The 18244-nt window shown below is 47.3% G+C and overlaps 1 protein-coding gene across 2 annotated transcripts in view; it reads right to left on the bottom strand.

Annotated features, from left to right (window-relative positions):
* The window catches only part of UBAP2 (ubiquitin associated protein 2), a 136433-nt gene that overhangs the window by 91970 nt on the left and 26219 nt on the right, over positions 1-18244 (bottom strand). For both annotated transcript variants that reach the window (XM_070938977.1, XM_070938978.1), the window contains exons 2-3: positions 5221-5360; positions 1356-1433 (exon numbers count right to left, since the gene is read on the bottom strand). In XM_070938977.1, coding sequence (XP_070795078.1) covers positions 1356-1433; positions 5221-5319 — 177 coding nt within the window. In that variant the 5' untranslated portion in view covers positions 5320-5360. The remainder of the gene's footprint in view (positions 1-1355; positions 1434-5220; positions 5361-18244) is intronic.

Raw genomic sequence — 18244 nt, 5'->3', positions numbered from 1 at the left:
CCAATATTCACAGCAACATATCAGAAGGCAGAAGAAGTTCAATTTCGGGAAGCAAGAGGGTTTGGATAAGGCTTTAGAATAGACAAGCAAGTCCTCCGCGTATGACTACGATTCAGCCCAACGGTTCTGTTGCTAAGCGAGATGTTCGTTAAGTGAATTTTGCCCCGCTTTATGACCCTTCTTGCCATTGTTTCCATTCTTGCCATTGTTCTTTCATTGTTAAATGAATCTGGCTTTCCCGCTGACTTTCTGTTGTGGCCTGTCGGCCGCTGGCCCCTCCAGGGGCCGAATTTAGGAGGAGGAGGAGGAAGCGTGGGAGTCAGGGCCAGCATCAAGGCAACCTGAGAGTTTTGAGGGGGGAGGAGGGAATGGAGCTGGCAGAGAGAGAGAGAGAGAGAGAGAGGCAGAGCCTGGGCCATCTGTCAGCCCTCAGATGGAGAGTCAACAGTTCCCAGGTCTGGAGGTGGCTGATGAGGAAGAGGAGGAACAGCTGGGTCCAGAGCCTGACGCGTGGATGCGCAAAAGGCAGAGGAGAGGAGAGTAGTGGAAATCTATAGGCCGGTCCATGGGATGGAAGAGCCACTGCTGCTAGTGAAGCCCCTTCCTAGCTCTGGGGATAAAAGGCAGGGGGTGAAGATGAATAGATGTGGCAGACAACTATTCATCTCCCTGCTAGACGGACTTGTTAGCCTGTGGTGAGAGAGAAACTTTTTGCCAGGGCTGCCGGCGCTCCTAATAAAGGAATCTTTTGAGTTCACATCAAAGGGTCTGTCGTGTTTGGGGAGCTGGGTCAGAATGCTTTCTTTGTCCGAACGTCGCAAAAAGGGATCACGTGACCCCAGGACACTGCAACCGTCATAAATAGGAAACAATTGCCAAGAGACTGAATTTTTATCGTGTGACCATTGGGATGCTGTAGCGGTCGTACGTGTGTAAAATGGTCATTACTCAGTAAATTTTATAGACTTGGGGGTTTTAAATTGGGAAGCCAATGATTTAATTCTTTTTAATTATCTTAACTTTTGTATTGTATGTTTTTTTTAATTTTGGCTGTTCACCGCCCTGAGTCCCTTCTGGGAGAAGGACGGTATACTAACTAACTAACTAACTAACTAACTAACTAACTAACTAACTAACTAACTAACTAAATAACTAAATAACTAAATAACTAAATAACTAAATAACTAAATAACTAACTAAATAAATAAATAAATAAATAAAGCTATTGTAACTGTGGTCTCTAAATGAACTATTGTAAGTCGAGGACTGCCTGTACAGGACTGGACTCCACTCAACTACATGTAAAGGCAATCCCCTCTCCCCCTCCCCAAAGCAAAGCTGGGATGGATACTTACTTGTTTCACTTTATCTTCAAAGTCTGCATCGTTCTTATCGTATATCATCTGGGCCAGGCGGATTTGCTCTGCTGTGGCCTGAAAAAACACAAAAACGTCCATGAAATATAAGAGACAAATTCGCATTGAAAATCAGGTGTCCTGTACAGGTAGTCCTCGGCTGACGACCGTAATTGAGCCCAAAATTTATGTTGCTATGTGAGAAGCTTGTTCAGTGAGTTTTGACTTACTTTACCGCTTTGCTTGTCAGAAGGTCACAAACGGGGATCACATGACACTGCAACCGTCATAAATATGAATCAGTTGCCAAGCATCTGAATTTTAATCACGTGACCATGGGGATGTTGCAATGGTCATAAGTGTGAAAAATGTTCATGTCACTTTTTTCAGTGCCCTTATAACTTTGGTCACTATATCAACTGTTTTAAGTCAAGGACTGTCTGTACTCCCCCCACTACTCACTTTCCTGCAATTTACTCTTCTATTTTTAATTCAGAGAGGGGGAAGGGAAATCAGATGTTTTCTGTGGTTCTTTTTCCCTGTCCAGCAACCCCATTCCAGATTATAAGCGAGTGTTTAAAAAATAAATGACTCCTAACGACAGTCCAACAGAAAACATTTCTTAAGATGTACATGATTTAACATGCAGCACAGAAAAATGGGCTGATAATATTTTATCAAATGAAGTATATTTCGAGGAGATTAGGAGCTGTAATCAGCACTCCAAAGCACAGTTAAAAGGCCTTAAGAGCTTTTGTGTTTATAAGAGGGTGGGGACCTAAATCTGTAAATCCTTATAATGGCTTTAAGCACATCACATTAAGGATGGTTCGTTGAATAACACTTGGCTGAACAATAACAGTGACCCGGCCAGGGCTTAACACTAAATCTTCCCTCCTTTAAGCAGAGCCAATTATAATTACGTTGGAAAGCAAAATAATAAGTTATTGGAGGTGTAGAATCTCGGATTAGCACGGCTGACCCTTAGATAACTTCCTTCGTTGGCTTTCAGGCTTCATAGTCCAACTGTTTAAAAATACAATATTTAAATCATCATAAAAAGAATGGGAAGCTGATATTCTGTAAAACAAACCAGCCTTCAGGACTATTATCCAGCTGTTTCTGGGGCCTATGAGCATTATTTAGAAAATAAATAATGGTGGGCGGCTGCAAATTATTGCTTTTGGGGGAGGTATAGAAAAAAAATAGGTTCTTCATCTTCATCGCTCTCAAATTTATCTCCTGGCAAATAAATACAGGCTGATATTTACCACTTTTAATATTTTTATCTCATTTTTTACGAGTAGTCCTCGACTTAAGACCGCAACTCAGCCTAGAATTTCTGTCGCTAAGCAAGTCGGTTGTCAAGTGAGCTTTGCTCCATTTTACGACCTCTCTTGCCACAGCTGTTAAGTGAATCAAGGCAGCTGTTAAGTTAGGAACATGGTTGTTAAGTGAATGTGGCTTCCCCTTGACTTTTGATAACTTTTATTGTCTTTTTTTTTTTTACTGCGAGCATACTGGCACACATTAAAAATGAAATTTGCTTGTCAGAAGGTTGGAAAAAGGGGATCACATGACCCCCCCGGGACATGCCATAAATACATGCCAGTTGCCAAGCAACTAGATTTTGATCATGTGACCATGGGGACGTTGCAATGTGTGAAAAACAGTCATAAGTCTGTTTCTTCAGTGCCATTGTAACTTCAAATGGTCACTCAATAAATAGTTATAAGTCAAGGGCTACCTATGGTTGCTTGTAAGCTGCTTCTAATCGCCTAATTGGCGGCACGTGAATTTAATAAATAGATGGGACTTTCCAACTGGCTATACGTCCCAATGGAGCTATTCTAATGCGAACCACAGGTGGTGATTTGCATTTACCATCTAAACAGAACTGCAAACGTACTCAAAACGATGGCCTGAACTCTATCTAGCTCAGTGTTTCTCCACCTTGGTAGCTTGAAGATGGATGGACTTCAACTCCCAGAATCCCCCAGCCAGCAACGCTGGCTGGGGGATTCTGGGAGTTGAAGTCCACCCATCTTCAAGCTTCCAAGGTTGAGAAACACTGATCTAGTTGGATATAAACTAGTTTGATTAGACCAGAAAACACCTGGCATCCCTTAAGACTCCACACATACAGTCTCTGGCCAAAGTTAAAACACACCGTTAAATATATTTGCATTTTTTTTGTTTGTTTGTTTGAATGCACCAGCTCTAATTTATGAAATTGAGCAAAAGGAAATCTCAGCGAGACGTCACGTTATGCCACTTGGGGATAATATCTGAGAACTCTCTGGCACGGGAGAGAGGCTTGCAAACATAATGGCAATGAACAAAACTGAATTTTCTTTGTTATTTTTTTTTTTTGATTAGCCCAAAAATCCGGAGGGGGGGGGTGGGTGGGAAGCATAAACTGAAGAAGCATTAAGGGAAAAAACAACAACAACAACAAGCAGCCATTTTTAAGCTTGTAATTTGAAGAAGGACAAGCCATCGGCGACATCTGACGAGGGGTTTCGGTTACCGCTCTAATTGGAGGCCCCGTTTTTGCTGTGCTAAGCAGCTCCAGTCGCCAGAAAAAATTAAAATAGCAGGAGGATGGACAGGAAGATGGTTTCCACGAGGTTTCATTATAACTTTTCCTCACTGCCACTAGTTGAGAGAGTACAGGTAGTCCTCAACTTATGACCACAACAGAGTCAAACATTTCTGTTGCTCAGAGAGACCTAGGTGAGTTTTGCCCCATTTTAGCACCTTTCTGACCGCATTGGTTAAGTGACTTACTATAATTATTAAGTTAGTAACATGGTTGTTAAGTGAATCCGGCTTCCCCATTGACCTCGCTTGTCTGAAGGGCAAGCAAATGGGGATCACATGACCCCGGGACATTGCAACCGTCATAAAAATGAGTCAGTTGCAAAGAGCCTGAATTTTGATCATGTGACCATGGGGATTCTGCAGTGGTCATAAGTGTGACAACATGATCAGAAGTCATTTTTTCCGATGCTGTTGTGACTTTGGTCGCTAAATGAACTGCTTTAACTCGAGGACTGTCTGTATAGGCGCACTAAAAATAGAAGAAGAGGTGGATTATTCAAAATATTTTTAAAAAAAGGATAAAGTTTACTCCACAGTTGTTTTTGTTACGTATAATTACAGATTGTACGGCTATAGAGACTAATTTGATTCTGAACCTAATAATTGCAGCAAGACTCTTGGTGGCGCAGTACTGGAAGAAGGAAGATTTACCTACTATTCAAGAATGGACATTAAAAGTAGTAAATTTAGTAGAAATGGCAAAAATTTCAGCATATCTAAAGGACCATTCAAATGAGAAATATATGTTAGAATGGAGAAGATGGGTTGATTATATTCAAGGCAAATATCGGACTAAAAAATTTCAAATAGCTTATGAATGATCAAAAAGATTTTATAAAGTACTTAAATTTAGTTTAGTAAAAGGGGAGTTAAAAGTTCAAGAGGGGGATAGGAGGCTATAGATAGTTAGCTTATGTTAGCTTATGATTGTCAAATGTTATACCCTGTATTTTGTTCTGGGAAGTGGAGGGGGGAGGGGAAGGGGAGGGTTGGAAGGGGAGGGGGGGGAGGGGAAATATCTGTAAATTTTTAAAAAACTTTTCAATAAAAAAAATAAATAAAATAAAAATAGAAGAAGAGGGTTTTTCAGCTAGAAATAGTTCTTCAAACTTTGGTGCTGATTTTGGGGGACCCGCACCTCAAATCTACAGAATACCTCCTGCCAAATGTAATTAGACACTTCACAAGGATGACATCCTTCTTGCTTGGCTACTAACGTGGATAGGTTGAGGACACGGAGTCAAACCTGCCGAATTCGTACCTGGACTACTGGTTTCTGTGGTTGTGTCGGCTGCGTGGCTGGAATCTGTGTTTTTTCTCGAGTGCCCCGAGTACGTTCACTGCCCACCGAAGTCATCATATACAGTATATACAAAACAATGTATGTACAAAATAGAAAATCTGAAACGAGAAAGAAACAGACACTGAGGCATGACATTCAAGACCAAAATGCAGATGATAGCCTAGGACAGGGGTCCCCAAGCCGTGGGCCGTGGGCCACTACCGGACAGTGGCCTATTTGCAACCAGCCGTGTGAGTGCGCGCACACAGGCCCACTTGCGCAAGCATCACAGGGACTCACAATCCCACTTGTGCGAGCGCTGTGGGTGTTCGCAGTCCCACTCCCGCGAAGGGAGGGAAGGACCGGGTGGGGGAGGAAGAGGGAGGGATGGGGGAGGGGAGGAAGGAAGAGGGAGGAAAGACATAGGAAAGAAGGAAGGAAGGAAGGAAGGAAGGAAGGAAGGAAGGAAGGGGAAGAGACAGGAGGAGGGAGGAAAGAGACAGGAAGGGAGGGAGGGAGGGAAGGAAGGAAGGAAGGAAGGAGGGGAAGGAAGAGGGCCGAAAGAGACAGGAAGGAAGGGAGGGGGAGGGGAAAAGGGAGGAGGAGGGAGGAAAGAGACAGGAGGGAGAGAGGGAGGAGCTTGGATGATTAACATGACTTCTAAAATAACTAACTAAATAACTATCTGGAGAGTGTGGAATGTGGGCGGGAGAATTTTGTACAGGATGTGGCTTCCTAAGGAGCAGGGAAGGCTGGTATTGAGAAGCCACCAAGTTCTCCAAAAGTAATGTTTGTTTTCATGCACAATTAAAATAATAACATAAAAGATCGAACGACAATGAAAATAACTGCATAAAAAGATACCAAGCGGCGAATTCTTTAGACGGCCGGATTTTTTTTTTAACAGTCACCGGTGTGTGCTTAATTTACACCTTAAAGGGGGAAAAAGCCGTCAAAAAGAATCCACTTACTCAGCAGAAAGGAAAGAGGTGACAGATCTGAATATTGCTAAATATGAAATATGAAAGTGCTATCACCTATAAACCTATGTACATCATACACACACACATACTCCTACACAGTGCAGCACATGTCAGACACTGCCTTCCCAAGCTCATCCCATCCAAAAATCAAGAAATACCCCCCCCCCGTGTGAGGTAGAGATACTCGTCACTTAATGACACCTTAAGAGATGATATGTCCTATGTCTGAATATAGGACAAGCAAAGACAATAGGGAAGGTAGATTCATTTAACGACTGGTGTGGTTCACTTAACCACGGTGGCAAGAAAGCTCGTAAAATGGGGCAAAACTCACTTAACAACGGTCTCGCTTAGCAATGGGAATTTTGGGCCCAGTTCTGTTTGTAAATCAAAGACTATTTGTAAATTCAAAACTCGGTTGGTTGTCCAAGTCACACTGGAACAAGAATCACCCTATTTGAGCCTATTGATCAAAGTGATAAGCAATGCTATCTACTCTGGTCCTGCTAAACGGAATAATTTTATTAATACTGTAAATGCTTCGTCAATTAACTTACACTTCGGAAGGAGACATCAGACCTTCTATCTATCGCAATAAGAAACAAACCAGATTCTCTAATTTGCCAGAATTATCCAAACTATTAGTATTAAATTAGCATTAAAGTAACGAGAGAGCCCATAAGAGGAGCCAGTTTCAAACCAGGAATAGTTTTTATTATACATGTAAGCAGTTGTGATTGAGCATCCTTAAATTCTATAAATTCACTGCTACTAGGCCATTCTTAAAAGAGCCTCTTTAGCTATCATTACCACGATATCTGATTCCATAGTAAATAGAAGTGTTAATGCCTTAAGCACTTATAAGAAAATATTCTCATGCTTTCTGTGTTAGGGATCTACTTTCTTCCTCTAATTACAGGCAGTCCTAGTCTTAGATCAGTTCGTTTAGTGACAGCACTGACAAAAGTAAATTATGACCATTTTTCTCACGAACAGAATAACAGAGTTTGAAGGGACCTTGGAGGTCACCTAGACCAACCCCCTGCTCAAGCAGGAGACACCCTACACCATCTCAGACAAATGGTTGTCCAATATTTTCTTAAAAGCCTCCACTGATGGAGCACCCACAGCTTCTGGTGGCAAGCTGTTCCACTGGTTAATTGTTTTCAATGTTAGGAAATTTCTCCTTAGTTCCAGGTTGCTTCTCTCCTTGGTTAGTTTCCATCCATTGCTTCTTCTCTTCCCTTCAGGGGCTTTGGAGAATGGCTTAACCCCATCTTCTCTGAGGCAACCCCTCAAATATTGGAAGACTGCTACCTTCTTTTCATTAAACTAGCCACACCCAATTCTAGTTGCAACGGTCCCCACGGTCAGGGGATCAAAATTCAGACACTTGGCAACTGCTTCGTATTTATGACGGTTGCAGTGTCCCGGGGTCATTTGACACCATTTTGTAACCTTCTGACAAGCAAAGTTAATGGGGGAGCCAGATTCGCTTAACAAACATGTTATTCACTTAACAACTGGGGCAAGAAAGGTCATAAAATGGAGCACAATTCCCCTAACAAACGTGTCACTTAGCAACATCAATGTTGGGCCCACTTGCAGTCGTAAATCAAGGACTACCTCTGTATTTGGTCACATTTGTTTCACCAGAAACACTTCTTTTCAATTTAATTCGGATTAGAAGAGTATAAGCAGAACTAGTAATTTATTTGGAGGGGACATTACTTAGATATGTGATCAAAAGACCTTAAGTGTCCCCAAAACCTTTTGCAAATGTGTTTAACAGCAGACACATCAAGAGACGCATGGCATTAACAACCCAGCACACAAATCACTCTTCAATATATGGCTCAAAGATAGTACAGGTAGTCCTTGACTTACGACCCCAATTGTGCCCGAAATTTCTGTCGTGAAGTGAAACATTTAAGTGAGTTTTGCCCTATTTTACCACCTTCCCTGCCACTGCTGTTAAGCGAATCATGTTGGTAAGTTAGTCACACACAGTTGTTAAGTGAATCCAGCTTCCGCATGGACTTTGCTTGTCAGAAGGTCGCAAAGAGGGATCACGGGACCCGGGGACACTGAAACTGTCATAAATATGGGTCAAAGATCTGAATTTTGATCACGTGAGCATGGGGACACTGCAATGGTTGTTAGTGTGAAAAACGGTTGTAAGTTACTTTTTTTCAGTGCCGTTGTAACTTTGAATTGTCACTAAATGAACTGTTTTAAATTGAGGACTACCTGTTCAGGGAAAAACTGGATGCATCTGTAAAATTCATTATCAGGGATTTAGTAAATGGGCTCAGTCAATGCCCCCTGGACTAACCACAATTTTTGGGCTCATTCTATCCGTATTATCATTCAGAAAAAAGAAATGTGCTGTCGGGGACACATCAAACATTTTCCTGCTGAACATTATAGGAGGCGCTTGATGGCACTGAGTAAGCCATCTTTCCAGAAATTCCATCTGCAATTCTTAGTCAATTACTGTTATGAGCCTGAAAGAAATGATTTTTTTTTTTTTTTTAGTTTTCTGCAAGTAACCAGAAATTTATAGAGTAATTGAGGCAATATATAAGCTTGTTTTAGGTGCACGGAGGATTGTGATGGAATCTGGCCAGGAGGCAGGGGACACATTCCAGAGAAGGAAGAATCAATGCAATGAGTTTTGTCCCATTTTACGACTCTCCTTGCCACATTTGTTAAGTGAATCATTGCAGTTGTTAAGATATTAAGATGGTTGTTAAGTGAATCTGGCTTCCCTGTTGACTTGGCTTGTCAGAAGGTCACAAAAGGGAATCACGTGACCACGGGGATGCTACAACTAAATAAACTTCTTGTAAGTCGGTTACAACAAATGGTTGTCTATGCCTTCTGGGGGTGTTAGCATGCTTTAGTCTGGCAAGATTCTGTCGATAGGGAGGAACAATGAAGAAATGTGCTTGGAACGATCAAAATATGTCTTTCTTGGTTTTTGAAGTCTGACAAGAATGGACGTTGTCTTACCTGAACGTCCCTTTTCTGGGCGCTGCGTACACTATCCATGGATGGGAGTTAATGCTTCAGCCTTTGGCAAACAACTGAGTGTTCTTTAAGACAAAAAAGACCTTCCCCAGGGACTTCCCCTTTTCCCTTTGCCTAGCCACACCCCCAGTCCCATGATCCCCAGTCTGAGCGAAGATGTGGCGTAAAAGAAGGATCAATGACAACTAGTGGTGTAGTAACACTCATAACTTTATTAACTAAACTAAAACAACGTGGCTAACTGCATAACGGAAAACAGCCCTCTACAGTCGGGCAGGCAGCCCATAGATACGGGCGGGAATGGATAGTGTACGCAGCGCCCAGAAAAGGGACGTTCAGGTAAGACAACGTCCATTTTCCTGTGCGCTGCTCCCACTATCCATGGATGGGATATACCCAAGCTTAAACCCCTAGGGCGGGGGGCTGACTGCCCACAGAGTTCTCTCCGGTCACCACTCGTTGGAGTACCCGGCGGCCGAATGCCGCTTCGGCTGAATCATAAGCGTCTATCTTGTAGTGCCGGATGAAGGGCGACAACGAGGCCCAGGTTGCCGCTCTGCAGATATCCGCTACTGAAGCTTGCGTAGCCCAGGCTGCTGACGTGGCCACACTTCTAGTGGAGTGGGGAAGAATGTTGTGCAGTAGCGGCTTGGAGCTTACGTCATAAGCTAAGGCAATGCAGGCTCTGATCCATCTGCTGACCGTGGGGGACGAGATCTTCTGGCCCATGGAGGCCAGGTTGAACGAGACCAGGAGCGCTTCAGTACGTCAGAAGGGCGCCGTTCTGTTTATGTACGTCCGGATCGCTCGCCGGACGTCCAGGGTGTGCCACCTTCTCTCCCTGTGGTCTTTTGGCGCCGGGCAGAAGTCCGGTAGGGTAAGTTCCTGTGCCCGGTGGAACCAGGAGTTCACTTTTGGGATGAAAGTCGGGTCTAGACGGAGGACCACCGAGGACTCTCTAAAGATGCAGAGGTCCCTACGGATGGACAGAGCCGCTAGCTCTGAGACTCGCCTCGCTGAGGTGATTGCTAGTAGAAAAGTCACCTTGAAGGTCAAGTGTTTGAGGTTGACGGAAACCAGAGGTTCGAAGGGAGGGCCCGTTAGGGCCTGTAAGACTAGGGACAGGTCCCAGGTTGGGTAACGGTGCACCGTCGGCGGGTGGAGGTTCGTAGCCCCATGGAGGAACCCTCTGATACGTGGGTGGTGTGATAGAGTCTGGTAAGGTGCACAGGATATGACGGTTGATAGAGCTGCCGTCTGACGCCTTAGGGTAGCTGGGGCCAGCCCTTTGTCTAACCCGGCTTGTAGGAAGCTTAGAATGTCCTGAACTGATGCTGAGGTGGGGTCCACGTGGTGACCGGAACTCCAGCTGCAGAAAGCCCTCCATGTCGCCTCGTAAATACGAGTTGTTGACGGGCGTCTGGCTGCCTGAATGGTGCTGACGACGCTATCAGGTAAGTTGTCCTTTTTCAGGATGACCCGCTCAAGTGCCAGACGGCTAATTGAAGCCACTGAGGATCTGGATGGTTGACCTCGCCCTGGCACAGTACCACCTGATGTGGTGGGATCACCCACGGTTGTTCCACCGACAGGACCACCAGGTCGGCGAACCACGGCCTTCGGGGCCAGTTTGGGGCCACCAGGAGTAGATTGGCCTTCTCTGCCAGCAATTTTCGAACCAGGCGTGGGATCAACGGGATTGGCGGGAACGCGTAAAGGAGGCCCGCTGGCCACCTGCAGTGTAGAGCGTCGTGGTCCTCTGCTTGTGGCGTCGGGTAGCGTGACACGAACCGGGGGAGCTGGGTGTTGGTTGGAGAGGCAAACAGGTCCAACACTGGCCTCCCGAACCTGGCGGTGAGCCTGCTGAAGAGGCGAGGGTGGAGTTGCCATTCTGCCTGGTCTATTGTTGTTCGACTGAGCCAGTCTGCTCTTACATTGGCCGACCCCGAAATGTGGTCTGCCTTGATCGATAGCAGGTGTTTCTCCGCCCACTCGAATAGGGCCTCTGATTCCAGCATCAGGGAGCGGGATCTCGTGCCTCCCTCTCTGTTCACGTGCGCCTTGGCCGAGATGTTGTCCGTCAGGACCAGCACGTGCCGGCCCTGCACCGTGGCCTGGAAGTGGTGCAGTGCTAATCTGATCGCCCGGAGTTCCAGCAGGTTGATGCTGCTGTGCTGCTCGACCCTGGACCACTGGCCCTGTGCCACCCCGTTGTGCAGGTGTGCTCCCCACCCCCGCAGGCTCGCATCCGTGGTGAGGATCAGTCTGTCCGGGTCTAGGAACTCTGACCCCTTGGAGAGTGTGCTGGATGTCCACCATTTGAGAGAGCGTCTCACCTTGGGGGTGAGGGTAACCTTGCGCTTCGAGTTTGCCCTCCCCGAGCGTTGAAAGGGAAGCAGGAACCACTGGAGGGCCCTCGAGTGTTTGCGTGCCCACGGAACGATGCCGAAACAGGAAACCATCTTCCCCAGCAGGCATGATAGTTGTAGGAGGGAGGCCCTCCTCCCTGCCTGGACTCGGATGGCCAGTTGTTGGAGATTCTGGACCCTGTCTGGTGAAAGAAAGACCTGGCCTCTGGAGGAATCTATCACTGCCCCTAGGTGCAGGATTCGAGAGGATGGATAAAGTTGGCTTTTCTCGAGATTGATAGTGAATCCGTGGGTTTGGAACGTCTCGAGGACTAGGTGTCGGTCCCTGACTGCCTGGTCGTGAGTTGACGAGAGTATCAGGATGTCGTCTAAGTAGCAGAGGACTCGGACCGGGATGGCCCGGAGCTTGGCTGCTACCACCGCCACCAGTTTGGTGAAGGTGCGGGGTGCCGACGACAGTCCGAAGGGCATGGCCCGATACTGGAAGTGCTGCCCGCCGTACTCGAACCTCAGGAACTGTCTGTGGTCCGGGTGAATGGGTACGTGAAGGTAGGCCTCCCGAAGATCGACTGACTGGAGGAGGTCCCCCCGTCTGACCCCCGTTAGGATTGACTGTAGTGAGTGCATTTTGAACCTGTGGTATCGCACAGACAGATTCAGCCTTTTTAGGTTTAAGATGGCTCTCCATCCCCCCGAGTTCTTGGGGACAAGGAATAGGCTCGAGTAGAACCCGGAGCCTTGGAGGGCCGGTGGTACTGTCTCTATAGCTCTGACCTCCTGAAGGTGGGTCAGTTCTTGTATCATCAGGGCCCGCAGTTCGGAGGACTGTGGGACAGGGCACCGCACAAATCGTTGCGGCGGCGCACCTACAAATTCTATTGATAGTCCAAATGAGGTGGTGCGCCTTACCCACGAGTCCGATGTTGACCGGGCCCATTGCTGGTGGAAGAGAAGCAGTCTTCCCCCTATGGGCCCCTCGGTCCTGGAGTCACTTGCCTCTTCTGGTGGGTTTGAAGCCTGCCCCCCGGAAGGGTCTTCTGGATTGTTGATTCCTGCCCCGGTCTCGGAAATGTTGTCTATCTTGTGATCTGTCACCTCCCAGGTAATTGGAGCGTTGTGAGAAGGACCCCCTGGGCCCTGAGCTGGGGCGAAAGGGCTGTTGGACCGGGTAAGGTGAGTATCTCCGTTCGTGGCGGCGGTAAGCCGATGGCAAAATCTTCCTCTTGTCCTTGTCCTCGACTAGGACAGGATCCAGGGCTGCTCCAAATAGGTTGGGAGCCTTGTAGGGAGCTGCGGCCAGCTTCCATTTGGCTTTGAGGTCCGCCTTCCAGGGGCGGAGCCAGAACAGCCTCCTTGCCGTAACGGTGGAGGCTAGAGCCCTTGAAGCGAACTTTGCTGAGTTCAGGGAGGCATCTGATGCGTACTCGGTGGCTGCTATAATCTTATTGATGTCTTGGTGCAGCCGGGTGTCGTCTGAAGGGAGTCTTTCTTGCATCTGGCGAAGCCAGATGAGGGCCGCTCTATTGAAAAAGGACGTGGCTGTGGATGTTCTGATTGCCCAGGCCACTGCCTGATGTGCTTTACGGAAGGCCCACTCCGTCCTCTTCTCCTCCGCCTTGAGCCCATCCAGTGCCTCTGAGGAAACTAGTGATGGGGATGATAGTGCTGCGACCGGTTGGTCCACCGTCGGGAGGAGTAGCAGGTCCTCTAGTTCAGGGGCTGAGCAGTAAAGTTTCTTGTCTAGGCTACTTGGTGTAGTTTGAGAAGCTGGTTGCCCCCAAGCATTTTGGATGACGTCAGAAAATAGTTGAGGACAGGGGATGGAGTCCTTCTCCTGTTTAGACGACTTGAAAAGGGCATCGTGTGGCCCCGCTGTAGAGGGCGGGGTTGGTTCTACGTCCCCCGGCATACCCAGGTTAGTTGTGAGTCTCGCCTTGTGGAGGAGCGACCTAAATAGTGACGGTCGAAAAAGCCCGGAGAAGACTGGTGTGTCCGGGTTCAGCCCTTCGTCTTCTGAGAACTCGACGTCCTCAGGGGCCTCGTCTTCTTGGTCTGACTCCTCAGAGGAGGATTCTGGTGCTGCGGGGGCGCGGGACTTGTTCTGGACCTGTTGGTGTGGTCCCTGGACCTGTGCCGGCTGCGGAGGAGGTACCGCCTGCTGCCAACTGGCGGCTAGGAAGGATGATAATGCCGTGGAGAACATGGCTTGGAAATCCAACTGTGTGGGCGGTGGTGATGCCCCTTGCGCTCCTACGCCCGGGCCCCGAGACGGCCCTGCCGGGGAGAGAGGTGCTGGCCCGCCCCGTACGGGGGTGGGGGTTCCGTCCTGTTGGGTCCCTCTCTCCATTACAGTCGGGGTCACCGGGGTCTGGGCCAACTCCGTCCAGGAGACCGGAGCTGGGTCTGCCTCTCTGGGTGTGGTAGCAGCCGTGCTCTCTGGCCCTGGCCCCTTGTTAGGTGACAACTCCAGTGCCCTCTGGGCTTTAGCGCACTGTCGCTCTAGCGCCTGATGGCGTCTTTGGGCATCCTTGTCCTGGAAAGTCAGCCCCTTTCCGGATTTAGATCTGCGGTCGGTACCTTCAGACCGTTTCCGGGCGCTCTTCTTGGAGGACTTAGCCCCCTTGCGAGGCGGGCTTAAGTCCAGTTCTGGATCCGAGGAAAAAGGGGGGTCAGACATGGCCAATTGTTGGGAGCAAGACCACCCCTCTCCGTTTGTGCCCGCAATCTCCAAGCCAGGTGTTGGTGCTGGTGAGGCTTGACCGCTCTGCGCCTTAGATTGGGAGGTGGCAGCTGGGAGCCCGAAGGTCTCACCAGCTAACCCTTTTTTTTTTTTTTTTTTTTTGGTGGTACCGCCCTAGAGGGAGGGCGTAGACGAGCCTCTAGGGGTCGGTGGAGGCCTCTGCTCCCAAAATGGCGGCCCGCGTGGAATCCAAGATGGCGGGCGCCACGTGGTGCTGGCTTGGGTGCCCCCCCCCGCCGGCTACGGTCTTATGCTGGAGGCCCGAGGGTCCAGCCAGCTGCCGTGCCTGATTGCGCTGTGGTTCGGCCTTCCTGTAGCGCGGCGGCGGCTGGCAGGGCTAGCCGGGCGAACCGCGGCTGCACGCTGCCTTGTTCGGCTCGAGCGGCGTGGATCCGAGCCGCTCGCTCTTCTCTATGCCCCGCACAGCTGCTGGTTGCTTCAGTGAGGCTGGGGCTTCAAGCAGTTTTGAATTTGGCGCCGTGTGCAAATGAGCAGCGTGGGCGGCTCGGCTTTCCGATCCGGCGCCCAGCTGATCAGCGCTGTTGCGAGCGGCGCTTCAGCGAAGTCAAATTTCAACGAAAAAAACTAAAATAAAAGGAAGACCCCGAGGGAAAAGGATACTCAAAAATAAAATAAAATCCTAAACGCCCCTGAGGAAGGGTGAAGAAAATTCAAAGAAAAACCCCAGGAATAAGGGAAACCAATACCTTAAGGCAGGAGCTCCCGGAGAACACTTCAGCGTTGCCAAACAACTGAGCGAAGACTGGGGATCATGGGACTGGGGGTGTGGCTAGGCAAAGGTTAAAGGGGAAGTCCCTGGGGAAGGTCTTTTTTGTCTTAAAGAACACTCAGTTGTTTGCCAAAGGCTGAAGCATTAACTCCCATCCATGGATAGTGGGAGCAGCGCACAGGAAAATAGAAATGTTCTCCAGTATCACAATAAGGCGACTCCTTTGAAGACAGAGACCAGCATAAGGGGAGGAACAGGCTCAGGCTCAACCAGGGTGTCCTCCTGGATTCACGGCTGTCTTTAGAAGAGCACTTGACGGCCGTGACCGGGAGGATTTTTCATCAGGTTCGCCTGATCCGCCAGTTGCATCCCTTTCTGGATCGGGACTCCCTACACACAGTCACTCATGCCCTCGTCACCTCCCGCCTGGACTATTGTAATGCTCTCTACATGGGGCTCCCCTTGAGGAGCACCCGGAGGCTCCAACTGGCGCAGAGTGCGGTCGCGCGGGTGGTAATGGGAGCGATATGGCGCTCCCGTGTAACACCTCTCCTGCGCGAGCTGCACTGGCTCCTGGTGGTCTTCCGTGTGTGCTTCAAGGTTTTGGTTACCACCTTTAAAGCGCTCCATGGCTCAGGACCTGGTTATTTACGGGACCGCCTACTACCACCAATAGCCTCCCACCGGCCGGTACGCTCTCATAGAGAGGGGCTCCTCCGGGTGCCATCAGCCAATCAGTGTCGACTGGCGGCCCCCAGGGGGAGGGCCTTTTCTGTGGGGGCACCCACTATCTGGAACGAGCTCCCCCTGGAGATACAGAGGATCCCGGATCTGCGCACCTTCCGCCGTGCTCTTAAGACCCTCTTATTCCAGCAAGCCGGCCTGGCCTAATTTTTCTCCCCTTTCTTTTAAATTTTAAATTGAAATTTTAATTTGTTTTAAATTTATTGGGATTTTAATTGTCGTGGGCCAATATTATTTAATTTGGTTTTAAATTGTTTTTAACTTTTGTATTTCTGTATTTTATCTTGTGCCTGTTCACCGCCCTGAGTCCTTCGGGAGTAGGGTGGTATACAAATTTAATAAAACTAAACTAAACTAAAACATAAATTCAGTTTTTTTCCCCCCTGAAAAAAGGCAAAGTTCTGTTTGTGCTCAAAACTTTAGAAAGCTGAGTTGGGGTGGCATGAAGGAACAATTCTTGACACGTTTTTATCCACAGCAGTGATGGGAATTTGATGGCAGACTAGCTAATTGTGTGTGTCTTAAAAGAATATTCAGAGGAATACACAAGACAGAATGTTTTTTTTTCCACTGAATGTTTTTTGAAAACAAAACTATTGTTTTTCATAAACAATATAAGAGCCCTGAATTGCTTAACTGGTGGAGATTCTTAGACATTTGTAAAATTTGGGGTTTTTTTTATAGGATAAAAGCAAATTTCACCAACCAGGCATGCCAACACAACCCCCCTCAAAAAAAAAAAAAGCCAGTCATCTTTCTGAGTCATTTGTTTTTAGCTTCTCAGCATCTCCAATTTACCAGGAATGGAAAAGACATAGAGCTAGGTCATTGATTTTCGGAACAAATTAGATACAAAACCTCCTTTGGACATACTGCACTGAAGTAAGGATGTTCTTACAAATAAACTGCTTCCCTATTTGGTTTGGAGGCAGCAGTACCTCAGATAGAAAGTCCCTACAGAGAGTGGTAAGAACAGCAGAGAAGATTGTAGGAAGCTCGCTTCCTGTTATTAAGGATACCACTTATTAGTGCTATGTGCATAGAGCTCAAAGCATTGTTAGAGACTCACACACACACCTTCCATGGTCTGTTTCTGTTGCTCCCCTCTGGGAGGAGGTTTCAAAGTATTTCTAGCAGGACTACCTGATTCTGTAATGGCTTTGTTTCCTATGCCATCCATCCGGTAAACTCGCAGGATTGGTTTTTCTTGCCATAAACATGTATACATCTGAACTAGAGTGTGTTGTTTCTCTGTGTCATAGAATATATGTGGGTCTATGCATAATTTTCTATCTATCTATCTATCTATCTATCTATCTATCTATCTATCTATCTATCTTGTCATGTTTATGTAATGTATATTGGAGGTGGTGATGCTTTGAGAGCTGTATGCAATGAAATTTCATTTTAATGTCTGCCAATTAGTGTACATTCAAAATGACAATACAGTTATTCTATTTTCCCTTCTCTTCCCTTCCCTTCCCTTCCCTTCTATTCCATTCTGCATATAGAAGGGATGGTTTGGGGTGTTCTACACCCAAAAGGAAATATATGTTTCAAATATTTGGGCAAATATCTGGAATGAAAGGAGGGTGTTTTATTCACCAAGGGGATGTGCAATGGTTGTAAGTGTGAAAACGATCATAAGTCACTTTTTTCAGTGCCGTGGTAACTTTGAGTCATTAAATGAATGGGTGTAAAGAGGAGGGGGTCAAGTTATTTTCCAAAACACCAGAAGGCAGGAGAAGAAGCAATGGATGGGAACTCATCAAGGAGAGAAGCAACCTGGAATTAAAGAAAAACTTCCTGACAGTGAGGACAATTAACTAGTGGAACGGCTTGCCACCAGAAGTTCTGGGTGCCCCATCATTGGAAGGTTTTAAGAAGCGACTGGACAGCCACCTGTCTGAAATTATATAGGGTCTCCTGCTTCAGCAGGGGGCTGGATTAGAAGACCTCCAAGGTCCCTTCCAGCTCTATTCTGATTGACCTGTATATTGTATTCTCTAGGATCAGCCAACAGCACCATTTCCATCAACTCTGGAAGCTAACAACAGGTTGAACAGAAAGGCTCTGACATGTTAAGCGAGTATCCCATTCGTTTTATGTACAACAAAGCAGAGCATTTTTTCTGAGGGGTCCTTGGTGCTCTCTGAGTTTGGTTGTAGGAAGTACAGGTAGTCCTTGACTTACAACAGTTCATTTAATGACTGCTCAAAGTTGTAACAGCATTAAAAGGTGGCTTATGACAGGTTTTGACACTTAGAATAGTTGCAGCCTCTCCACAGCCACGTGATCAAAATTCGGACACTCGGCAACTGACTCGTATTTATGACGGTTGCAGGATCCTGGGGTCACATGATCCCCCTTTGCGACCTTCTGACAAGCGAAGTCAATGGGGAAG

The sequence above is a fragment of the Pituophis catenifer genome, unplaced genomic scaffold (genome assembly GCF_029215685.1).
Source record: "Pituophis catenifer annectens isolate HBS135680 unplaced genomic scaffold, rPitCat1.0.hap2 SCAF_2, whole genome shotgun sequence".
Lineage (NCBI taxonomy): Eukaryota > Metazoa > Chordata > Lepidosauria > Squamata > Colubridae > Pituophis > Pituophis catenifer.
The sequence above is the reverse complement of the archived record's forward strand: the minus strand, read 5'-3'. Positions and strand labels throughout refer to the sequence as shown.